Source organism: Lepisma saccharinum, chromosome 3 (genome assembly GCF_977018435.1).
Source record: "Lepisma saccharinum chromosome 3, izLepSacc3.1, whole genome shotgun sequence".
In the NCBI taxonomy this organism is placed as follows: Eukaryota; Metazoa; Arthropoda; class Insecta; order Zygentoma; family Lepismatidae; genus Lepisma; species Lepisma saccharinum.
This window is the reverse complement of record NC_139231.1, coordinates 35,117,888-35,143,859: the sequence shown is the minus strand read 5'-3', so window position 1 is coordinate 35,143,859 and position 25,972 is coordinate 35,117,888. Positions and strand designations below refer to the sequence as shown.

The 25,972-nt window shown below is 35.6% G+C and overlaps 1 protein-coding gene across 2 annotated transcripts in view; it reads right to left on the bottom strand.

Annotated features, from left to right (window-relative positions):
• Window positions 1–2,181: 2,181 nt before the first annotated feature.
• The window catches only part of Cdk7 (Cyclin-dependent kinase 7), a 49,824-nt gene continuing 26,033 nt past the window's right edge, over window positions 2,182–25,972 (bottom strand). Inside the window, exons 3-8 of one of the 2 annotated variants that reach the window (XM_083119804.1) lie at window positions 23,239–23,347; window positions 21,935–22,107; window positions 16,958–17,085; window positions 15,690–15,867; window positions 13,694–13,997; window positions 2,182–2,425 (exon numbers count right to left, since the gene is read on the bottom strand). In XM_083119804.1, the coding sequence (XP_082975930.1) occupies window positions 2,397–2,425; window positions 13,694–13,997; window positions 15,690–15,867; window positions 16,958–17,085; window positions 21,935–22,107; window positions 23,239–23,347 (921 nt within the window). In that variant the 3' untranslated portion in view covers window positions 2,182–2,396. The remainder of the gene's footprint in view (window positions 2,426–13,693; window positions 13,998–15,689; window positions 15,868–16,957; window positions 17,086–21,934; window positions 22,108–23,238; window positions 23,348–25,972) is intronic. The other variant, XM_083119805.1, reaches the window with a different exon arrangement.

The window sequence follows — 25,972 nt, the reverse complement described above, 5'->3', positions numbered from 1 at the left end:
AAAACCTTGGTTAAGTGGGATTCTAAGTCTGGTGTTTAGTTAAAATAAACACGTGTTTAAATACATGAATTGCTCTAATGACTTCGTTTGGAAAATTTTGGTTCTTGGTATGAAAAACCTGGAAAAGTCGGGGGATTTTGTTTTTAAAAATTGTAGACACCCTGTATATTGCATGAAAGAACAGAAAATGTGGTTTAAATATAATTTAATAGCATAGATTAAATTGAACGTTTCAAAATATGTTGCATAAATGAACTGCCAATGTACTAAGTGAAGCAAGTGGGCAATAGGGGATTTGGGATTTTATGTATAAATGGTCATTCTCTACTGTACATTCTGTTTCCAAGAGATGGGATTTTCAAACATTCTGCTGTTGTGGCTCCATTCATCTGCCAAAATCAGCATGTGCCTCCCCTCAATAATAATAGATAAATATATGCGACCTGGGAAGACGAACACAAAATCTCTTCATGTATTTATTTGCTGTTGGTACACATACAAGTAGTGAAAATGTGTGTGATGTACAATTTTTTAATATTTATAAGCTGGTGTCAATTTACTCAATGATACAATATTTATAAGAAACTGGGATAGATATGGACAGTAAGAAAACCTGGATAATAGATGTTAATAATAGGCATATTGCAATGTTTAGGAAAGTCTGTGATATAGGAGTTTGCTTTGTCTCTCACAGTTTATTGAATTGGGTACATGTTTGGAAATTGCATCTCATTCTGGATATTTACTCTTTGGATTTGATCACCACCATGGCTGAAAATCCAGTTTCACACAGATAAGAAGCTGCAAGAGAAAGCAGTACTCAAGGCATTCTTACTTAACCCTGGATGTTTATTCCTCATGGGGCTCTAAAATCCAGGGAGAGTTGGACAAAGATACTTAGTCTTCACTATGTTGTCTGAGCAAAGATCAATAAACTGCTTCTCTTCTGCTGTGGTAAAATTTGGTGAAAGATATCTGCTGAATGGATCGCTGATACAGTTGTGCTGAGTCTCCTGTAAAAAGTATTTTTGGCAGTGGAGGTGGAGATGAAGTTGTGACAGTGTTCTACAAACGCAGATAAGATTTCATCATTTAAATGTAGTTCTGTTTTTTTTTTTAACATGCTCAATTTATGAAAGCAATCACCAATGTTTTGATCTTCAATCTTTCTCTTCAAATCAGCAATTTCCTTTTGAACCTTCTCTGATAGGTGCAGGATTTATTTCCTTGTAGATATATACCAGGACATTTAGTTTGTGTAAAATTTCAGAAAAGTGTGCCAACTTCTGGACAAAGGCACTATCAATTAAGTTTTCATCATTGGCACCATTTTCTTGTGGCTACAAGATACAATTGCAGTCCGTGCCTTGGTTCAAAAACACTGGAGATGATATTGCCATGGGACAACCGTGAGTTGCAATAATTCAGAAGAGAGATATTTTTTCATTAATATATTAAACTTTCAGAAAAAATAGTTTTGGGAAAATCTTGCACCTCCCCTGCAAAATTGTGGCATGCCACTCAGTTTGAATACCATTGATACCAGACACTGTAGCAGATGTTGCTTGCAGCTCACTGATTTTATTATTTTCTAAAAATCACATTTCATAAAGCATTGATGATGGGAAGCTATTAAAATTTGTTACAAGCTATACAATGTTTTTTGTTGTTGGTAACCCTTCATGAGAAAGTGAAAAATGAGCAGTGATATGACTATTTGTTTAGCTCATAGAGATGATAGTTACAGTGAAGTAATTGAGTGGTTTCATGTGACACTATTTATCATGCCATTGCCAACTCTGTGCTAAAAATTCAATGTATAGTTGGTTCACACACATTTTTTGCAAGATTAGGTCCGAGCTGATTTTGGAACTTTGATTATGCACTCTTCAAGACTGTGGCTAAAGAATTTACAGATGAAGGAAGAAGTAAAATTTGGAAAACATTTCTACCAGTTTGTTGCATTTGGACCTGAACAATTAAATGTACTTTATAATGCAGGAGAAATGTAAAATCTACATTTCACTGTACATTAATATAAAAGTGATTTGTTCACCTGTAAGGTAATGGAACCCTTCATCTTAAATTTTGTAGCCATGAGCCTCTCAAAAACATATAGATGAGATTCCAATCTACAGAGATGAATCTAAAGAAAATATAAATCAATTTACTTATAAATATGCCCATGAATAAACATGGCTCTGTTTTTATTCGAAATATCATCACATCTGATAAAAATATTATACACAAAGGAAAATGTAAATGAAAGACACTCAATTTCATATAAAGACTGTATAAATTATGTACAAATAATGCATTTATTTCTTCAGACTTTTTTTCTGATTTAGAAACTGTTTCTTTGAATGGAGCTTCTATTATTTTTTTCCTTTGTTTATCTAGAAAATCAGTTTCTTTGGGAAGGAGGCTGGAAAGAGAAAGGAAAATTAACTTTAGCAAGGACAAGCACCCCATACAATCAATTGCTTTGATTAATACAAAACATATATCTGAAATTGTGAATATTATCCATTTAAATATTCATACATAAATACATCCTTATCAAAAATATGCACACAGAATTATTTGTTGGGATTCTCAGTAACTTTTTGTTTTGGTGCTATGAACGTTAAAAAAAGCCAGTTATGCTGGCAACCCAACATAACATTTTATCGCATCTATGATGCCTCTTCCTGTTGTAAAACTGCATGTGCCCATGTTGCAAGAAAACGGCATGCTACCAAACCACATTATGTGTTGTAAAACATTCTGAGGAATACATCCAGTAATACAAAGGGAGGTAAACCAATGATACAAAAAACAGTGGGAAAACAAATAACATAAAAAAAGTTAAATCTGAGATAGAGGGGAAAGAAACAAACCCTTGGCTCAAGCGTGTGACCAACTTTCTTTTCTCGGGTGCAGAGGACATGTTGAAACTGGAAATTGAGGATCATGAAGATGTAATTACAAGTGGTGGATATGCATACATTCTGTTGAAGGTGTAGCTCAGTGTCAGAGGGCGGGCACAAAAACCCAGATGCCAAGTTCGAGTCTTAGTTATGGCAACTTTTGTTTAACTGGAGATTTCTCCTTTCACTGTGCATTTATGTAATGCAGGTAGCTGAATGGTTATGAGCATTGATTGATCTGCAGAAATCTCGTGTAGTATTCTAATGGGCAATGCAGAAATATGATGCTTAACGTCTATCCATATATTGAACTTGAAACGTGTAACATTTCGGTTCTGCTAATCGAAGGCTCTGATGTAATAACTAGACCTCGGATTTTTAGGTTCTAAAAAGTGTGCTTTTTAGGTTCCTAAAATAGGCTCTAAAAATCTAAATTAGGCTTTAAAAATCCTAAACAACTTAAAATGGTTCAAAATTCCTGAAAAATACTTCTTAGTCACAATCATTAAAAACAAAATTTGAAAATAACCCTATGTACAACCACCAAACATTAATTTTTTTAAACAAATTTTGATATGTACACATCATTTTCAAAATTATCTACAAATTATTGTAGTACTATACTTGTGTTGTTAGCAAACGTTACTTCTTGATATGAAGAATGAAATTCATAACATTTTATCGCATCTATGATGCCTCTTCCTGCATATGCATATGTATAATTTGCTGCACTATACCAGGGTGGCTACTCACCAGGAATTCCGGGAATTATGTATTATTAGCTCGGAAATTCTGCGTGAATTTTTCTCCGTAGACATGAAAAAGTATGTTATGTCCTAATATTAATGACATAAACAGAAATTAACATCTTTGGAACTTCATAATTAAATATATTCAAACTTGTAACAAGGTGGATTACATGACAAGATGCATAATCGTTGCTATCCACAGACTATGTACATTGGCCATAACTGCTAGTTCACCACATACAATAATGTATTTTATAATATATATCAATCTACAACTTTTATTAATCCAGATCCCATTGAATTTGTACGTACATATTTAGTAATGGCCTGAGGCAAGTTTTTCACAGTTTAGCTTTTATTTTTATCGAGGAAGCAAAAGAAAGCTGTGTGGAAAATTGAACAGAATTCTCTCAATAAGTTTACTTTGTTAGTGCAGTGAATTTTTGGATGCATTGGAATCTCACAGACCATTTATATTGTGAATTATTTGTGTGTGTACAGTGGAACCCCAATTTTACGTTCAAATATTTGGCTTTGGAGCTTTGAATAACACCATGGACTTGAAGAGAGATAAATTGACAGAAAGTATGATTCAAACACATTAGTGATTGAATTTTTTCGGTATCAAACCAAGCAAAAACTTCTGTGATATAAAATTCCTGAAAAACCTTAAAAAATATACAAAAACCTAAAAAAAGGTTTAATTTAGGCGCATAAACCTAAAATTGGTTCTAATAAGCAAAATAGTTTTTTTAGGCACTATAAAACTTCATCAGTTCCGATTTTTTAATGAAACGCTGATGTAACTTATTTCTTATTTACCTGTGAAGGAAAAATAGGTTAGAAACCTAAAATCTGAGGTCTAGTGACAAACTAATGCCTGTCAATATGTACATTGATTGACTGATCAATTTGCTTTATTTTACTTCACATTTCTGCCACTTTTGGCTAATCACGAAGTAAAGGATATGATGAAATTATGAAAGGTAACTCCCAAAGAACACACACGTCGAGGCTTGAAATCGAACCCAGGAACCCTGGTGTCATAGTACGTTGCGCTAGACACTCAATCATGGGTCTTTATTGTTATTATTGTGGGTAGTATTACTGTACAGGGTGTCTTAGTCTGGAAAACCTGGAAATGCTGGTAAAGTCAGGGAATTCGATATAGAGTTCATTTTTTTAAAATATCCAAGCATCAATATCGAATTATCAAGTCAATATATTGATATCAACATCGATATTTGATATTTATATATTTGCCGCTGCTCGGTTTTATCATCACCTCACGATCCTGTAGGTCTGAACTTCTCCGTACTCACATTCGCCAGGGAGTAGAAGCAGGATGGAAATTATAGCCTTTCTCTTTGTCAAACTTCGATAGCAAATCTCTTCAGAAATTTGTGAGAAAGACATTTATTGCTGGTGTATAACTGTGTATTTCAATTTGAGAGAGATTATTCTATCCTTGTTTCTTATAACTTGGAACGTGGCAACTTCTTATCTTGCGAACGTAGCAAATCTTAATTCTTAATTCGACTCTTTGAGATGAGACTGAGAATGGGGCAGTGCTCTGTAAAGTCGAGAGGAGACTGCGACTTCAGTATGACAATTGAAAATTTTACCAGTGGTCAGAAGTAGCTGCGCTACATTTTAAAAATTGTAGCTGTAGCTGTAGCAAAGCTACAAAATTCCTGTAGTTGTAGCGAAAATTTTGCTACAGCTACATTCTTCTCAGAATTTTGAGGAAAATTTTGAATGTGACCACAGCGTCAACACTTACTTTTACAAAGTCTATTAGATGGAAATATGAATAATCTAGATTATAAATATCTTGAAATCACAGATTATAGATATCGGTGTAATTTATTTCATTAGTATAGAATAAATCTAATAACCAGAAACATGCCTCGCTTGCTGCACCCCTGGGGGAAAATGCCTCATGTGGCCGCAGTGGCTCAGTCGGTAACGCGTCTGACTACTATGCTAAAGGTCCCGGGTTCGATCCCTGGCCGGTTCAAATCCGGGAACTTTTCTAACGATGGAAGCGGCCCCGGCGCCCACCCAGCGTCGAATAACATGGGTACCTGGGGGAAACCCTGGAGGGTAAAGGCGGTCAGGGGCATGATGCTGATCACATCACCCCCACTCACGACCTGATCAAGAAAGTGTGGGGCATTACCCCCACACCCCCTATACGCCTTCATGGCGTGGTGCTATGCACAGGGGAGCACTTCACCTTTTTTTTAACCAGATAACTAAACTGAACTGGCATATATGAATATATTCTGGCTAACAGCTACGTTTTTTGAGCTGCATCGCTATTTTGGGGAGAAACATGCCTCGCTTGCTGCACCCCTGGGGGAAAATGCCTCATTTGTGGCAGCCGAGGAAAAAATCCTGTGGATATCCCCGGTGTAAGAGACGGGTAAATGTCATTAATTACTGTGTAAAACACATCTTCCAGTGCAAAAAGAAGCGATTAATGGATGGACAATGACAAAGTAATAGTGCCAGCATTCAATGGCTCAGTACGTTAACAGCATTGATCATTGTTAGTACATAGGATCTCACCAGCGAGAAATAATTGTTACAAGAAAAATAGACATACACTTGCTGGAATTACAATTATTTTCGTCATAATATTTGTTCACAAATGTAAAAATTGCAATACGTTTAGAACACTCGGGTTTACACATCAGTTTCCTCAATATATTTTATGATATTGTAAAAAGTATGTATGAGTTATTGACTTTTCTGCAGAAACGATAATTTTCTTTAGTTAATACACAGTTTCCAAATGTATGTATTTCTTCTACTTTTACGCTGCTTTTCTGTAACTTTTACTACTCATGACAACGAGGATGAATGGTTTATTTTGTTATTCTGTTACCTAGAGTAGCTTTTTGCCACTTTTGGCTAATTGTGAGAATGAGGAAGAATGATGAATCATGCTGAAGATGATGAGCAGTGTGGGGAATGGAGGAGCAGGAGGATCCTTCCTTCCAACTAGTCATCTTTCATAGGGTTACCAGACGTCCGGTTTTTCCCGGACATGTCCTACATTTTAGCCTTATGTCCAGCGTCCAGGAGGAATTTGAAAAATATCATAAATGTCCTACATTTTGAGCATCACATAATATTAATTAGGAAAATAAGTAACAAGAAAAAATCATGCAAGTTACAAGTCAATTAGTGCGCTTCCAAACTTAATAGTGAAATTTATTTTGATTCAGTCATTCATCAGTAGTTGTATGTATACCTTGGTGTAGCTTGAAAAAGTTCTGGGAAACCAGGACGAAACGTCACAGATAAAATAAAATAAAAACCACTAAAAATAACTGTGTTATATTATTTTGCATCTACAAAAAGTGGTTATGTGAACATATAAGAAGAACAGAAGAACAGTCATTGTCCAAAAAGAAAATAAATGTTTGTCCCGCTGATGTCACTGTTCAATGCCTGAGTGGAATTTTTTGCCGTAGCATTTATACGGATACAATATTTTGATTGTAAAGCAGGGATATAGAGAACAAAGTTATTCAGGGTGTTTGCAAGTCAAGAAAGTCATGGAAGTGAAGAAAATGTAAAGAAATCAAGAAGTCAATAAATTATTCTTTTGGTCAAGAATTTTTGCTATAACAATGACTGATTGGTTGATTTAGTTTATTTTACTTCACTTTTCTGCCCCTTTGGCTAATCGCGAAGATGAGGATGAATGGTGGTAAGATGAGACGGATGAAGGGACAGTCACAAACATATAGGGACGACACAACACAAACCCCACAGACGATTATGCTGGCTGACTCCAGATGCCAGAGCCTCACTAGTCTGCCAAATGCAGTCCAGGATGCATTAATAGATAAAGCAGGTTTAATTCTCTTCTTAAATAGAGCTTCAGTTTTCATCTTAACTGGCCTTCTGGTCAAGGAAAGTACAGGAAAAGTCAAGAATTCTGGATTTGTTATTTTTGGTAGAAACCCTGTAATTGAACTATAAATTACTCAAGATGAAACTCTGGAACCACTTCAAATTATGGTAATTGCTGAATATTTATTTGCCATTAATGCAAATGTTGAGAGAGTACTTTTGTTACCATCAGCACAACAGACTCGTGAGTGAAATGATTTTTTTCATAGTCTGTAAAATGTTTGGTAAAGTGTGGGGCGTTACCCCCACACCCCCTATATGCCTTCATGGCGTGGTGCTAAGCACAGGGGAACATTTTTTTTTTCTTTCTCATCCCTATAATTTCAAAGAGTTTGACTGCCCACTCTAACATAAATATATTTTGACTAAACCTGAAATTTTGAGAAAAAATGGCTCCTCTGAGAAGTACCACTTAAATCATGTAGTAAGAGGTGCATTGTTTAGTATCATTGCAAGTTTTGAAATTTTGAATTTAAAAATTCATTAAGAATTCATTCTTTTAAACTGAAAAGTGTCGTTATTTTCTTGTAGTTTACGGTTATTACAAGCATAAGAAAACAGTTTTTCTTTGTGACGTTTCAGGAGAACACACGCTCCTTTCATCAGACATTTATTTTCATTTTCAGTAAAGATACAGTTATAACAATGGTTAGTAATTTTTTAAACAAAAAGAATCCGTTATATAATGGATGTTGTCAATGTTACATTGTTGTAATATAGCAACTTAACTGTGAAAAAAGCAGTCTGTTTTATTTTTATTATCCATGCCAATTCAGAACATTCGCGTATAACAATGGATAACATATTTTTAAATTTTTTCCTGAGAGCACAAAGACTATGTTCTAATAATGAGGATATCAAAAATGAAGAAGAAAGGCTTTTTAATATAGCAAAAGAAAATGGCTTTCACACTAACAGAATAAACCAAATCAAAAAACAAGTCACAAGAAAACTAAAGGAAAAGAGAAATACAGACAAAGATGAAAAATATGTTTAAAAGAAATTTGTGTGAATCCCATTCCACAAGGGATTCTCACATAAAACTGCAAAAATTTTTAGAAGTTTTGATTTCAAAATTGTTTTTAAATCACCAAGAAGTTTGGAATGTACATTTAATGAATTCAAAATGAGAAACTCTCTACCAGATGTGGAAACCACAGGAATATATAATATAAGTTGTTCATGTTCAAAGGATTATGTGGGACAAACAGCAAGGAAAATGGCAATAAGATGGCACGAACACGATTTGGACATTATAAATCTAAACCCAAGAACAGGTTTGTCAACTCATATCATCGAAGAGAAACATTTGATTAAAAAGATTAACGGGAAACACAGAGTTGAATGTCTGGGAAGCTTCGTTCATTGCAGAAGAACACTGGAATAAATTAAATAATGAAAATGGTAACATAGATCCAGTATGGAGTTTTCTTTTTCACAAATGGAGTAAGCCAGCATCTTTAAAATTTAATGTAACAGAAAACATAAAGAGACTTTGTGAAAACAATGATGAATTTGAATTACCTGATGATATTTGGGATTCATAATTTAAAAAATCTCAAATAAAAATAAAACAGACTGCTTTTTTCACAGTTAAGTTGCTATATTACAACAATGTAACATTGACAACATCCATTATATAATGGATTCTTTTTGTTTAAAAAATTACTAACCATTGTTATAACTGTATCTTTACTCAAAATGAAAATAAATGTCTGATGAAAGGAGAGTGTGTTCTCCTGAAACGTCACAAAGAAAAAACTGTTTTCTTATGCTTGTAATAACCGTAAACTACAAGAAAATAATTCTATAATGCAAGCAATGCGTACATACATGAAAAGTGTCATTTTTAAATTACTTTCTAACGTGTTCTATAGAAATACGTATTATTTATCGAGAATGTTTTGTGTCCTACATTTTGACTTAATGTCCTACAATTACCTTATAGTGATCTGGTACCCCTAGTCTTTCATAGTTTTTGTTTTGAGTCCACTTTATGCACAGATAAGCTAATCAAGACTGGATCCGAATCAATAGTGCACTGCCAGAAATCGAACCTGGGGACCTTTGATTACAAGGTGACAAAATTTGCACTGTGTCTTCAGGGAAGCATTCCCAACAGGAAACTTATGTAAAGCATCGCTCCACCTGTTGCTCATTTAGCTTTACCAAAGAAGCATTTACATGTTATCCGCAATGTTAGAGCAAACATCTAATGGATTACGGGAATTATGATAATAATTAACGATCTATTTTCCAGTAAGTACAACTTACATTGAAAGAGGAACATAAATTGAGAGTATTTGAAAATAAGATCCTTAGGAAAATCTTTGGACCTAAAAGGGATGAGGAGACAGGTGAGTGGAGAAGGTTACATAATTTAGAACTACATAATTTGTATTCATGTCCAGATATTATTAGAATAATTAAATCAAGAAGACTTAGGTGGGCAGGCCATGTGGCACGAATGGGAGAGGAAAGAGGAGTTTACAGGATTCTTGTTGGGAAACCTGATGGTAAGAGACCTGTAGGAAGGCCAAGACGAAGATGGAGGGACAACGTTCAGATGGACCTAAGGGAAATCGGTAGGGATGGAAAAGAGTATATAGAACTTGCTCAAGATAGGGAAAGATGGAAGGCCTGTGTTGCTGCAGCCATGAACCTTCGGGTTTAAGAAGGCTAGGGAGTTAGCTAGTTAGTTAATTTTGTTCTGTCACACACTGTATATCGAGGTGAGACTATGAACAAGACAGTCATTTACAACTTGACACAGAGTCTTTGCCAAGTGCCATCATGTATCAATACTCTCCCTATACTTGGGCACACAAGGGTAACCAGCAAGTTTTATGAAGTAGGAACCTTACTTTTTTTTTATTGGTTGTTGCACATGTTTGTATCCACGTTAATCAGAAGCGATCTCTCATCATTCACCTCAAAAGTTCTGTCCCTGCTTGGTGAGCACTTTACTTGTAATTTTAACCTTTTGGATCCCAAGCGTCTCGAACGAGATACCCAACTGTAACCCTCACGGTCCCAAGCATCTCGATCGACGCTGTGTCAAGGTCGTAGTTTTTACGTTATAACTTTTCTATTTTTGGCTAGAATTTCGATTTTTTTTTTATATTGTTCCTAAGACATGTATTTAACAGAAATGTTTCTTGCACCTTTTTTTTCCTTCATGAAAATGGAGGTGAAAAGGCGGGAAAAGGGACTTCTCTTTTCAAGGGAAAATATAAATTTCAAACATTTCAACAATTTTTAAAAATAATTTTTGGGGGTTTTCTCCCTTCCCCCTCCACATATACGCCAAATTTGCATAAATTTTGCATTTTGTGCATTTTGAATTTTTTTTTGGGGGGGGGGGGCGGTGGGAAACGCCATTTTTTTAAGAAAAGTATTTTTGAGGGGATTTCCCCCCTTTCCCCTACCATATATACGCCGAAGGTGCATAAATTATATATCGTCTGAATCTGTGATTCATTCTGCGTACAATGGTATATCTTTCATATCTCTAGGGCATTTAGTTTCTGAGCTATAGTCATTTCAAGGTACCGATGCATTTTGAAGCTTGAATCAGTGGCGTGCCCACCATTCCTTTTGGGGGTACAACTCAAGTTACATTGGTCACACGACAATGATGCAAATATTTTTGTGTTCCTTACATGTCAGCGATAATTTCTATGTGCATTTTGAACTTTTCATATCCTTTTTTTCGGGGGGGGGGGGGGTGACGAAACCCCATTTTTTAAAAAAGTATTTTCAGGGGATTTCCCCTCTTTCCCCCTCCATATATACACCGAAGGTGCATAAATTATATATCGTCTGAATCTGTGATTCATTCTGCGTACAACGGTATATAGTTCATATCTCCAAGGCAAATAGTCTCTGAGTTAAAGTAATTTCAAGGTACCACTGCATTTTGAAGCTTGAATCAGTGGCATGCCGACTATTCCTTTTTGGGATGTACAACTCAAGTTACATTGGTCATATGATAATAATGCAAATATTTTTGTGTTCCTTACATGCCAGCGATAATTTCTATGTGCATTTTGAACTTTTCATATCCTTTTTTTCGGGGGGGACAGGGGGAGGGGCGAAATCTCATTTTTTGAAAAAGTATTTTCAGGGGATTTCCCCCTTTCCCCCTCCATATATATGCCAAATTTGCATAAATTTCATATAGTCTGAATCTCTGGTTCATTCCGCGTACAACGGTATATCACTCATCTCTCTAGGGCAATTAGTCTCCGATCTACACTCATTTAATTGAAACTGCACTTTGCTCAAAATTGGCTTGGGCACCAAAGGGGTTACATGTGAAAATGGCCTTGGGACTCAAAAGGTTAAACATTATGCTTGACTTAACTTGTATGTAAGGCTTGCAACACCACTATTCAAGCGTGCTTATTTTCAGTTCCTCGAACTGTGGTTAAGAACTATAGACTCCATTGTGTTATGGGACTCCTATTTTCGCTTCCACCAAACAACATGATTCTCTTGGCTACACTACAATTGAAACTTAAAATTGAAAGATTTAGATGTGTCAGTATTATTACGATCATCGATATTGGTATTGTCGGGAATGTCAAAATTGGTATTTTCGGTTTCGTCGATGTCAATATTGCCAATATCAATATTATTGGCATCGTCAATATTGATATTATCGGTATCATTGATGTTGATATTTTCGATACTCGATATATCGACTCAATATCGATATTCAACTTTGATATTGCACAGGCCTGACTAAAAGTAGGTTTTTCAACAAAGAAAAGCAGAATTAAGAAATTTAAAATTTGTTGTGGACAAACTATACTACAATTTGATATACTGAGTTTTACTGACAATTACACTGTATTTGGATTGATACATACACATACATTTTGCTATTATTATTATTATTTAAACAATTCTTTGTTTATCATTAGTCAATATGCGGCAAGTGTTAAGTAGAAGCTCATCCCTGATGCTCCTATCCAACAGTCAATTTATGTTTAGTTTTCCTTTTTGTTATTACTTTTTACTTTGTTTAGTGGGTTTTTGTTTTTACGAAATTATAAACACACTGACAGTACTCAAGATTAATGTGACAATGTTATAGCGCATCAGGATTAAGCAGCAAAGGACAAAAATAAATTAAAATACAGGGATATGTGTAGTAGTAGCTTGCCGTGAATAAGAAGATTATTCCTGACATTTGTAAAACAAGCTCTCTGATGACTTTAACATTTGTGTGTTTGTGCTAGCATCAAATACACATGTAATAGTTGACAACATAACCGTATATTCACTAATGATTCATTATTAGATTGTTACTGTGGTTGTACATATTTTAGAAATAATGTAACAACGTGAACATCGGATGCTCCGGTTATTAGCAGGCGACCAATACTACACTACATGTTTAACGACTAGATTGCAAAAAGTGAAATATTAATTTGCAATAACATGTAGGCTGAGAGATAAAATCCAATATAACCAATTTTTAGGTGTGCAAGAAAAAGTGCTAAAAAAAGCAAAGAAAGAAAAAACCTCATGGTCTCAGAGGTGTCCCCTTTCCCCCTCCCCTCCAACAGCAATTTCTGGTTCTGCCCTTGGACATGCTTCAGGTAAGTTTTTGTTTCTTTCCAGTTTACATCAATTTCCACCACTTCCTTTTGCATATGTTATTTGTTTTTTCATCATTTTTTGTATTGTTGCTTTATTTCTCTTTGAGTTACTGGACATGTTCCCCGCTATGTTTTACAACACATATTGTGGTTGGCAGTATGTCATTTCTTGCATTTTTTTCTTGCAACATTGGGTTATGCCATTTCACAACAGGAAGTAATGTCGCCAATGCGATTTAATGTTATGTTGGGTTCAGGTGGCAAAAGAGGCTTTTTGAACATTTGTAACGCCGAAACAACAACCTGACGACAAAAATGTTACTGAGAAAAGTTGTTTGTTTTGATGTCCTCTATACATTTCTGTGGTCCCGAAGTGCCATTTAAATTACACCCTGTATAAGTAGTCATTCCCTCTTTAAATACAATGTTAATGGTACCTGATCAAACCTAACATTAATACTAATTTGTATCACAATATTTATATGAATAAAATTACCTCCTTCAATCGACTCAACAATTTTCCTTTTTAGGTTTGGTTTCATATCCTCATCCTTTTTAATAGCCCTAGGGAGAGGCAGCTGACTGCCTGGGGTTGGAGGAGGCTTGTTGCTGAAGTAAGGCATCCGAAGGGCATCACTGCACGAGCACCTCTCCTGGGGATTCACCACGAGGAGCTTCTCCAGAAGTTCCAGCAGATCATCACTAGCGGCAGTAAATATGTGTTTATATGGAGTTCCAGGAAAATGCTTAAATTTCACGTAGTCAGGCAGGTTGCTTACACCCTGCAAAGATAACAATACCTACAGGAACACAGTGATGGGATCTCTATTAATTTGTTGGTAGAAATTATATACCAAAAACATATTGTGGCTGGGTGTGTATTACTCACTATATAATATAAACAATACTAAAAATAGTATAAAATTATTTTTAAAAACTATGTACTTATGTAAGTGAGTATGCAATACACTAGTGCCAACCGTGCAATCGTGCGTGTTTTTATCTTTTTTTATGAGTTCCCGTTTCTACGGGATCCTAATGGATACAGATGTTTTTGGCTTTAATGGGTCTTTTAAAAGTGAGGTTTTTTAAATTGAAATATGTCAGGGACAATTTTTAAGTGTTTTTAACCCAATCCTTTACCTAATCCTATTACACTTTACAAGGCAGCATTATGTTTTAGTGCTTAGAAAGAATTGTAAACCTGATGAAGGGGGCAGTTGTACCCTGAAACGTCATTTTTCAACAATTGCATACTCACTTACGTAAGTAGTTTTTTTTAAATAATTTTATACTATTTTTAGTATTGTTTAAATTATATACTAACAATGGCATTGATACTGCTAATAATTTTACCCTTTAAATGCCAGTTGGTCCTTTCTCATTTCTCAGGAACAACTCTAGATATTTCATTTTCTTTTTGTTTAAACAACATATAAAGGTATAATACACTAGAATTTCAATGCAATACGAATACGTATTGTAGGTTTATCAAAAGATGCCTTTTAAAAAATAATAATAAATTGATTTGAATTTTAAAGCATGAGGTTTTCAAATATGAGAATACATACAAAATATCTCATTAAATGAGAATTGTTTGATGTAGTGGAGTAATGTTTGATTTATTCTGGGCAGAGCAGCTAGAACTTTCACAGAAAGTAAAATTTTGCCATTTATACAAATTCAATTAGTTTCAGTTGATTTATTGATTGATTGAATTGCTTTATTTTACTTCATTTTTTGTGCCATTTTTTGGCTAATTTGCGAAGATGGGGATGACTGATGATGTGATGAAATTGATGAATGGACACTCACAAATATCCATACCCAGGCTGGGATTCGAACCCGATACCCTTGGCATCGTAGCGCAATGTGCTAACCGCCATGGGGGCCAGCTAGTTTTGGTTGGCCTATACGTATATACACGTACTATGCTGGCTCATGAAATGAATATATTCGGATAAAATTTCAATTTTCTTCATCTTCTTATCACAGATTGTTGAGAGGGAGGATAAAACATCTTCCCACAAAAGGGTGATCATCTTTTATTAAAAAAATAAGCTTTCGAAAATGTGCATTACGTGCTTAACTTTTGGAAGGCAGTGTATTACTGGTAACATTTTGTGCGTGCATGCACGCTTGCTGGTGTGCACGTGTGTGTCTAGTGGTGAGGTACTTAAAATAGGGTCATTCCACACCATTTCAAACAAACCTTGTTGCATCATAATTTTCGAAAATATTAATAATTTAATTACTTATTTCTATATCCTTCAAATCAAATTTAATATCGAAATTTCAGGTTTGCATGTAGATCTGTCGGCCATCTGTCGTAGGTACGGACTCCTGGACTGACCACTTTGCATCTGGTATTTATCTGCATGGCAATAATAAAATCATTGTCTTCTTAGGGATGAATTTCGCTTACTCACACAAGTTACAGGATGTAAGTTAAAAATTTATCTGACCTAAGGAGTAGTACAGAATGTACTTACATGCCATGTTTCGTCCGTTGGTGTACCCAGTACTTGGAAAATCCGTGTCAGCTGATCCAAATCTGATTCTCCAGGCAGGAAAGGGACTCTTAATAAAAGCTCTGCCAATATACAACCAACTGCCCACATATCAACTCCGGTGCCATATTGCCTAGCTCCAAACAGTAATTCAGGCGATCTACAATAAAATAAATTCATGTCTTAAAGAGAGATATCTGACCATCTTTATGGAAGCTGCGATAAAATTGTAGACGGTATTTCATATTTATTGATGGACATTTATTTATTTTCGTAAATTAATTTATTTACTAAATCCACCATTCTTTGACAAACCATAATACTATATTGCTTCAAAAGAAAGATACGAAACAGTGGTGTATTCTGAAAATTTAACCTGGTTCAATTTTTATTTATTGTATACTCCATCTAGTTAGTTAGATTTAACAGAAATAAAATACATACCAATGCAGGCATTCAAGTAAAACAAAAAAGAAGTCTGACAACATCAAATTTTCCGACAATATCTATATTTTTCATAAAATTTCACTTTTTACTTGAAATTTGACCTGAATTTCCCTGCTTCTTTTCATGTGCAAATGCAGCACAGGGTTGTTTTTTTTTAATAGCCACTTACCCATTTTCTCTTTGGATCCCTTGCTTCCCCATGTACAATCAGGGAGGAAACCCAGTCATCAGAATGGTGCAATGGAGAACCATCAGTGGCATAAGTAAAAGGTGGGGATGATGTGATCAACACCATGCCCCTGGCTGCCTTTACGCCTCAGTTTCCTCCAGGTACCCACTTTATACAATGCTTGGTGGGCACCGGAGCTGCTTGAACAGGTGGAAAAAATCCTGGTTCTTCCCTGCCAGGGATCGAAACCAGGTCTCTCGCATGATAGTCAGATGTGCTAACAACTGAGCTACCGCAACTACACAATGCACAATTATGAAAATGATGTAACAAATAACAATTTTTGTGCAGCAAATACTCCATTGATTGATTTGCTTTATTTTACTTCGCTTTTGGTGCCACTTTTGGCTAATTTGCGAAGATGTGAATGAGTGATGATATGATGAAATTTATGAATGGACTCTCACAAACATTCATGCCCAGGTCAGGATTCGAACCAGAGACCCCTGGCATTGTAGCATGATGTGCTAACCACTCCCCCATGGGGGCCCGCAGCATATACTTTGAACACTATCAAAATATTATTATTAACAGTCCACTTTGTGCACCACAAAACATCTAAATAAGTAATTACCTGTACCATCTCGTTACTACTTGATGAGTGTAAATTCTGTTTGGAGAACCAAAGAATTTTGCCAAGCCAAAATCTCCTATCTTTAACACTCCGCTGCTGTTTACTAACAAGTTGTTTGGTTTAAGATCCTGCATGGGAAAAATTACAAAATTAGATCTTGCAATGATTATTTATATATGATGAACCTTAAATGTGGAAACACCTACTTAAAACAAATTTACGATTCCTACCAACATGGTGGCCATGGCCATTGGGTTCAAGTAGTGTAAAGATTAAGGTTATTATATTAAAATTATGTGCACCATGTTTCTAGTGCAACCTACTCCATTTTGACGTCAAATGGCCACCTTCTCATTACAAAAAAAAGAAGAAAAAAAGATCACTTCAAGATGGCCACAATGTTGCTAACATATCCTAACAAGCCCCCCCCCCCCAATATCATGTATCAGATCATTTGATCTCTGTCTCTATTTGTTTTCAAGGGGTGCTTCCATATTTATGGGCCAAAAACATTAGGGCTAAACAATATAAGGGTTCCAGCTATACCTGGTTTAGTTAATATGCACACCATGCATTGAAAATGAAAATCTAGCCTATTTGATGTCCCATGGCAACCTTCCCCATTTTTGTTTTAAAAAAATGATTACAAGATGGTGTACTTCAAGATGATCTTCATACTGGCAAAATATCCTTACGTTTCCCCCTCTTCACATATTATATATGCCTATCTTTGTTTCCTTATTCATATTTTAAATGGATATTTCCTCACTTACAGACCATTCCGAATTCCACAAATTAAGTGCATAGGTAAGAAATGCACTATTGCTTATACCTTAGAAAATTTTCAATAAATAGCAGTTAGTATTAAAACAAATTTTCCTCATGCACCTGCATATGATATGGGATTTGAAATGGATTGCAAATTGATATTTTTTATTCCACATGAAACAAATTTTGCAACATATATCATGCACCTATTTCTATTTTGATTATTACATCACTTTTTTGCACCTCAGTTCAGTGGCGTATTCGTAAAAATTTGACTTAGTTTACCACAACAATTTGTATTTATTTTATATACAGAGGTCGCTTTATATCCGACCATTGTCGATTCGGTGCTGCCACCTGGCATATCATGCTGGAACGATGGGTCTGCTGGCGGGAGCAGTGTTGTGTCTGACCTTGTAGGTGCGTGAGTGTTGGTAGTGAATGTTATCAAATGGCGCCGAAAATCAACAGGTATTGGGAGGGTTACTTAGTGGCCCTTTTCCATGCTAAGTTTTCATACGTACGCATTGTGAAACTGTATGAAAGGTACCTGGCGGGTTCCAAATGGCAGAAAGTTGTCACAATGGATGAATCATATGTCCATCTCACTGCTGGTGGTCGCATTCGGGCAATCACATACCGTGACATTGAAGGCAAGGGGCACAGCAACTTTGTTCGTCAGTGCAGGGAAAGTTTTCCTCCTGGCTTTATGGTTGTGACGGGATTCGGATATGAGGATAAGTTGATGATACGCAAGGTGGACAAAAACATGAAGGTGAATGCCAGATACTTCCAAGACTCCATTCTGACACCTATCTATCGGAGAGACATCCCAAAATTGTATGGAATGGACGCGAAGCAGGTGATGGATGATTCATATGGACAAGGCTTTGAGTCATACTGCCAGAACATCACTACGTTTTTATCAGGAAATGGCAGAGGAATTAGGAATTCGTGTTATTCCGTTTGAAGACATTCCTGTGAAAAGCCCAGATGCCAGTCCAATGGATTTTTGCACATTTGGACTGTTGAAACAACGTCTTCAACATCGCCGCCCGCGCACCCTGGATGGTCTATGGAAAGCATGAAGGGAGGAGTGGAACAGAATTCCCATGCCTGTCCTGCACCGGAGCTTGCTGCAATGGAAACTGCGATGCCGGGCGATAGTCCACAATGCTGGGGGTCCAATAGAACATGATTGGTGGTGGCAGCGCGGTATCTCTTAAGGTGGGTACCCGTCTAAAATGGTCGGATATAAAGCGAACGACCTTCTGTATTTATTACATATTGTTCCACATTGTGGCTGTGCAGTCTAGGGCATCCTGCTTTGGGCTCTGGCTACGGGACACATGTAGGTTCGAGTCTCCTGGGGGAAGTGCAACAACTTTTCTCCTGAGATTTTGGCCCGTGTATGGGACTGGCAAACCCACCATCGTGAGGACATTGTGAGGAAATTGGGGAGCTACGAATGAGTAGTGTAACCCGGTCATGAAAACTTAAAACGATGAATGGGGGTTCATCGTGCTGATCACACTGATCTCCCTTCTCAGCAGGTGGGAATGAGGTAGGTAGGTCTTGGCCCTCATGGGTAGTTTGCGCCACGGGTCGTTTATTACATATAATAAAATTAAAACACCAATGCAGGCATGCAAGTAAAACCAGAACTGAAGTCCGGCAACTTCAAATTTTCTGGCAATTTGTATATGTGTAAAAAATGTTGATTTACCTGATTTACTGGTGGTAAACCAGGTAACATGGGAGAATATGCCCCTGCCTCAGTTAATTGTGACGAGATTAAATGGTGAATTTATGATGCAGCATGAACCTTTCCACGCTTCTTTACTCAGAATTTTAACCTGAGATCCCTGATTTGTAGAGCACACATTATAAATCTCTGCCACACAAGCTAGTACCATATATATAACATACACCAATGCAAGAGTAGTTTCAAGTTCATAGTGTATTTTATGTATCAGAATTATTTTTTCAACCACAGTTTTTATTGATAAAAATAACACACATTTGTGCTAGACTAAAAATTGATCATTGGCTACTATTTTCTAATTAATTCTTTCTAAGTGTGCATGCATATACAGAGAAATCCAATTTTATATTTTTCTGCTTTCTAAGTTACTTAGCCACAGTCACTTGAAGAACTATAAACGAGGTTTCACTGTATTGAACCAAAGTGAACATCAAGCATTAGATACTCCCATTTAGGATGTCTACCGATCTGGAAACTCTGGAAAAGTCAGGGAACTGTCAGAGAAATTTACTGTTTTTCTCGGAAACACCATTGTTGCAGTAGTGGACTGAAATTTTAACTTTGTTGTGGACAAACTTTGCTTCAGTTTGATATTATTGTAGTACAACTTGTATATTAACCTTTAGTGGATGGCTGGATCATACATAGCCATCCACTGCATTCATTTGTATACATAAAACAATATATCCATTGTTACTATTAACAAGTGGAGTTCAAAAATGTTGGATCTTCTCCCACTCCTTCACATTTTATGGGATAGATTTTTCACTTTTTGCTGATACAGTTTACTTTTACATGTAATAATGAAAACAAAAGAGCATGTTCACAACTTGTGACAATTATGGGTCCAGCTGGAAATGTTCAATTTTCAAAAATTTCCCCAAAATGTTGCATGTTTTCTGTGATTTTTTTAAAAATGGAAACAGGCATTACATGTCTTCAAAGAGTGGTCTCTTGTCAGACGTCCCTGCAGGGCCAAGGCTAGAAGCAAGTTTTTTTTTTTGGGGGGGGGATATTTTTTCCTGTAAGCTGGCAACACTGTTACTCTTGTACACTGTTATTTTTTTTGCAAAGTAGTATCAGCATTATTTAAACATAACTCTGCATGATTGTAGAAATGTACCACTGCTACATACTACATTCTTTCAATTCATTTTGGTCTATTGTGGTGGTCACATGGCCATACTGAAAAACAATTTTTCCGTAAAACTTTTGATTTTTTTCTTCTTCCTTTAACTTCCATTATTTGGAGATACAATACATGAATTTCACCTCTACTAAAAAACACTAAGTTGCTGACCAAGACAGTTTATTAAGATAAAAAACACTTAACTGGTAACGTTTCGACCCTGTATCAGGGTCTTCCTCAGACGAAAAACTAAACTAAAATGATGAAATATACTATACACAGAAAGATTACATACACATAGCAGGGTCACTAGCCACACAAAAACAAATCAAGTTGACAGTCCTTATCTAGGAAGATTTCTCCAAAGGAATTAAACATATCACCTCCTGACAGTTGACTAATGGGTCTACTACACTGACAGGTGATTGACAGGTCAAGATTAGCAAGAGTCTGGAACCACTCACCCACCCCTCCTGCCTTTTTGGATATGAATGAATACCTCCTCCTCTGGTCTTCTTCTTTTCTCTTCTTTCTTCCTTGTTCATTCTTCTTTTTCCCTCATTCCTTTTCTCCATCCTTTCAACTTTCTGTAACACTCTCTTGTTAAGTGTTTTTATCTTAAACTGTCTTGGTCAGCAACTTAGTGTTTTTAATATGGAAACTAGGCTTAATTATATTACTCTACTAAAAGTCATCGTTTAAAAAAGAAAATCTCTGCAAGAATTAGTTCTTGATCTTCATCTTGGCAAATTTGAAAAGCAGAGCATTTGGAAAGTTTCCATCCATACAGATGCATGGGAGACTTCATCCACTAAAGGTTAAGGGTCATGTATTGTTCTGATTTCATGTAGCAATCTACTACAATAAATCACTATTAGAATTTACCTCTTGTAATTTTTCTTGGGTGTTTGGTATATAGTTGCCAGGATTAATGTCACAAAATGTTATCATTTTTTAAGAAAAAGGAATTCATTATTAATCAATACACAACACGTGGCAAGTATCATATTAAAAGCACATCACTGATGCACTTGCTTGCTTTCCAATTACTGTCATTACTTTTGCAAGTAAAGTGACTATTCTCAAACTTAGCTAAATGGGATTCTAAGTGAGTGGTTAGGTACAATACTGTGCACTTCTTCCAGAGATGTTAATGTACACTTATTGTCAGATAATTTGGTCTAGAAAAACATGGAAAAGACAAGGAATCTTGTCCTTATGAAATTGCAGACACCCTGAATACTGTATATGAATACAAGTTTGAAAACAATATGCTCTCAACACATCTTGTGAAAGAATTTTTTATTGCTATTACCCTATGTAAAATCCAATTCAAATGTAAGTACTCCAATCCCTGAATTGTCATCAACATATAGGCCTTGATATTTGCAGAAGTTAAAACTATGTTAGTGTCCTTGACGATGACCTCTAAGTCTGTATCCATGAAATCAAAAACCAGCGAAACATTTGACTTGTGGCCAAATACATCTGGAAAATGAAAAAGAAAACAACTTGTGTATATAATTACATAGTACTATATTTCCATTACATTGAAAGTAGCCAAAGAAAATTAAATAATGAATACTTCTTTCTAAAGATAAGTGGATCAATTTAGGTAAAGTATATACCTTCATGGATTAGTGTGTCTTGTCAGATCGACAATGAGAAGTCTGGGAAAACTGCTTTGGTCTAAATGTAGAACTAGGGCTCAGAAGTTGATGAAAAATCAACTTCTTTTTTTTAGACTTCATAACAATGCTAGATCTGATAGAAGTCAGTTTTTCTTCAGTTAGAACCACAAAACATTGTTTTTACTTTGCATTTTTTTCTTTTAGGTCATTTTTCAGCACTTTGTCATTTCTGTTGCATTTTTCTTCATTTTTGAAGTTTCTTTTTCTCATTTCCTGCCTTTTTTTTAAAATTTTAAATGCATTTGCTAGCATTACTTACATATTTAAATTTTCTGGCATGGTCCTTTTTAGCAAGTTCATCATTAATGGAAAATACGGTTAATGCAAAAGCATTTTATTATCTTCAACTAAAATGTTTGACAAGGGATTAAATCAATAATTGAGGTAAATTTATTTTCCACCAACAAACTTAAAATACTATGAGTGAAGCCTACTTTCAGTTTCCTTGCTGACTACTCTTATCGCTTCAATCTGTGTTTAAAGTAAAATTAGTCACAACACAAAAATTATAACAACTGTATTTTCAGATGCTGGCTGACTACTGTATCGTGCAATGCCCAATCTGAAAGGAGGTGAATGACTTATACACAAAAACCTTGCGGTGTATTTTATGTAACCCTGAAGTAAGTAAATAAAATAGAAAACATACATTAGCACTTAAATTGCTTTCTTGCCTTTGCTTTGGCAGTTTAAACAAAAGTGTTATCGAATTATTAAACCACTCTCTTGTAATTTATGAAAAATCAAGCTTTCATTTCAAGTACAAAAATTATTTTAGGTCATTCTATAGGACATTTTTTGAGATTTTTTTAGGTCATCAGTTTTTGAGCCCTATGTATGACTATGTTAACTTATTAGACCTTAGCCGACATTATCTTAATATAACCGTGACGTTGAAAGTGTGAACAGGAACTCTTTATCGACTTACCTAGCAACCCAATTATGTTAGGATGCTTCAATTCTTGAAGCAGTTTGATTTCTCTGAGAGCCGTTCTGTTTATTCCATCCCTTGCTTCAGCTCTGCTACCAATTTTTATCTGCAATCAAAACATGTAAACATATAAACTGAACTGCATGGTGCAACAGCCCTTTGAGGACCAAGGCATTCCAAGGGTTTTTTTCATTGGGTGATGCATGGGGTCAACACCGAAACTTTGGAAGCTTGACCACGAACCAAACATAGGATTGCTTGCACCAGAGGAAATAGTGCCAACCATTCGGCTATGTGTGAACCCATTTAGGAAAACAACCCTGATAAATGTTATTACTGTACAATAGAACCTAGATTATACATTCAGGATTTTACAGCATTCCATATAAAACACAATATTTCTCATTCCAACAAACATGAAACAATTATATTTGTATCTTAGATCTTTAAAAAATTCACAATCAAATATTTACCCTACCTCCTCTCACTTGCCTTCCTATCAACGACGAATTGTAATTTGTAATGTAAATTGTACATAGCAGTGGATATTTTGTATGTATGTGAAGCACATTGAAATGTTGAAATAAAAAGATGTTGTAGCCACTACAATTTACAGTTAACAGGGTGGCTACAAACAAGCAGAAATGAAACTCCAGGTTTTCCAGGACAAAATTTACATATCTCCCTGACAATTACAAACAAAACTAAATCGATGTTTTTGCAAATGGAAATAATAAACTCATACAGATCCACGTATGGTTTTGTTAAGTACCAATATTATCTTCTATGAAATTGACCTAATTTCTCTATTCTCTATGATTTGAATTCAAACTGCAAAATAGTGAATTTGGAAAATTATTACAATTCACAAGCTAGGAAAGGATTACGGAATTTTGTCATACGCAGTAAGTTTAAAATAAAATACTTGATTATTTTTAAAGTTACGTCTAAATGAGATAGGAGTGAAGAGTGATTGATTAAGAAATACAATTTGTAATTTATCAGTCTCCTTATCCATTCTCGGTATTATATGTTGATATTTCCACTGAAGTTTGGAACCCTCTGCTTGCAAGAACCATGAGTGCGGACTCATTTTTCAATGCATAAAGCTACTTCTCTCTTCTCTGTAAAGCAAACAACTTAACTCTTGTATATAAGTGAAACAATTGAATCGAACAAAATAAAGTGTCAAATTTCCTTACATGATCAATGGGATTTCTGCTTCAGTACAGTATATCCAAGTGAAGTACTGTGAAACTGACAACATGCAGTTATACCATTGATGCTGATGAAAAGGGTATGTAGGTATTAGAAATTTAATGCAAGGAATTTATAGAATTGCATTGTATAGGTACCTGATTTAGCTAACCACACATTAAAACAGGAACACTCTAATAATAAAAGCTTCTGAAAGATCATATACGAGGGCATCATGAAAAAAGCTCGAATGGTGCCTATACGCAGCACTAGTGGTCAGAGATACACACATGCAGGAAGGAAGAAGTGGCATGTAACTGTAATCTGGTACAGTTGCAATGCAGCCGTTTTAGGACAGTTCTAGGTTAAATATTGCAGCTCTCATACAGTCTCCCACCGACTGCGATGTAGCCTACATTGCACGTTCAGAATTTGGCACATAACCACCAGCAATCATGTGAGGTCTGCAGACTGGACGTCGTGAGTGATAGTATGGTCAGACGAGGATGCAGACAATTCGCGGAAGGCCAATCGAATGTGCACAACCCCATACAGTTGAGTACACAACGCCCTTTGCATCACTTCAGGGAGCTTATTATTGAAACTCGTTACGGTAGCTAGCTGACGAGTTGGTGGCTGAAGTCGGTTGCAAGACAAACGACATCGAATATACCGTATTATTGAAACTCACCCGTTCGCTGGCTCTCGAGTCGTTCCGTTCGCTAGCACTCGGCAGCTCATACCCAACCGAGATCAGTCGTTCGGTCGAGTCGTTTGCCATAATTGTCGAATATGGATGTATATTTATGTTTGCTTTTGGCACTTGAGACAAGGATAATGTGAGATGCAAGAGAATACTTACATTCCGGGCCATCTTAGGGTGAGTATATTACGACTTGTATTAATATTATTATAAACTTGCACATTAAAATAACAGTAATCAGCGATGTAAATATGCCGTTGTTAGTCAATGCATTTTTCGATTTCTTAAGGAAATATTGGTTTCCGCGTACACATGCTTGACTTTGTTGAAGACATATTTGTCAATGTATATTGTATTGCAGTACAAGGTGTAAATAAAAATATATTTAAAAAATACAATAGGTTTTTCCAATGTTTTTCTAAGTTGCCTTCATGACACGGTGCTATATCCACGGAAAACATTACCTTTCACCTTTTCTTGTAAAAAATAATATAAAAGCACTTTAATGCTCATGGGGTAAGGCGTTAATATATGACTGTCTCATCATATATATGTCATAAGTTCGCAGTTATTGTCGCGATTGATCCATATGGTAGAAAAGCGGCGCAACAAAAATTAAATTGAAAATACAGAAGCACTCTAAAGGTCATAATTCAGAAATAGAACATTAGCAGCTAACCTGAATTATGTTTAACTACAAGAACACTTTTCGTGTTGATCAGAATTACAAAATGTATAGAGAAATTTTGAAATAATGGAATGGATGTAAAATGCAAATGTATACACACTTACTACTGGGTACTGATAATGCAGAACTAAATTCGAACATTT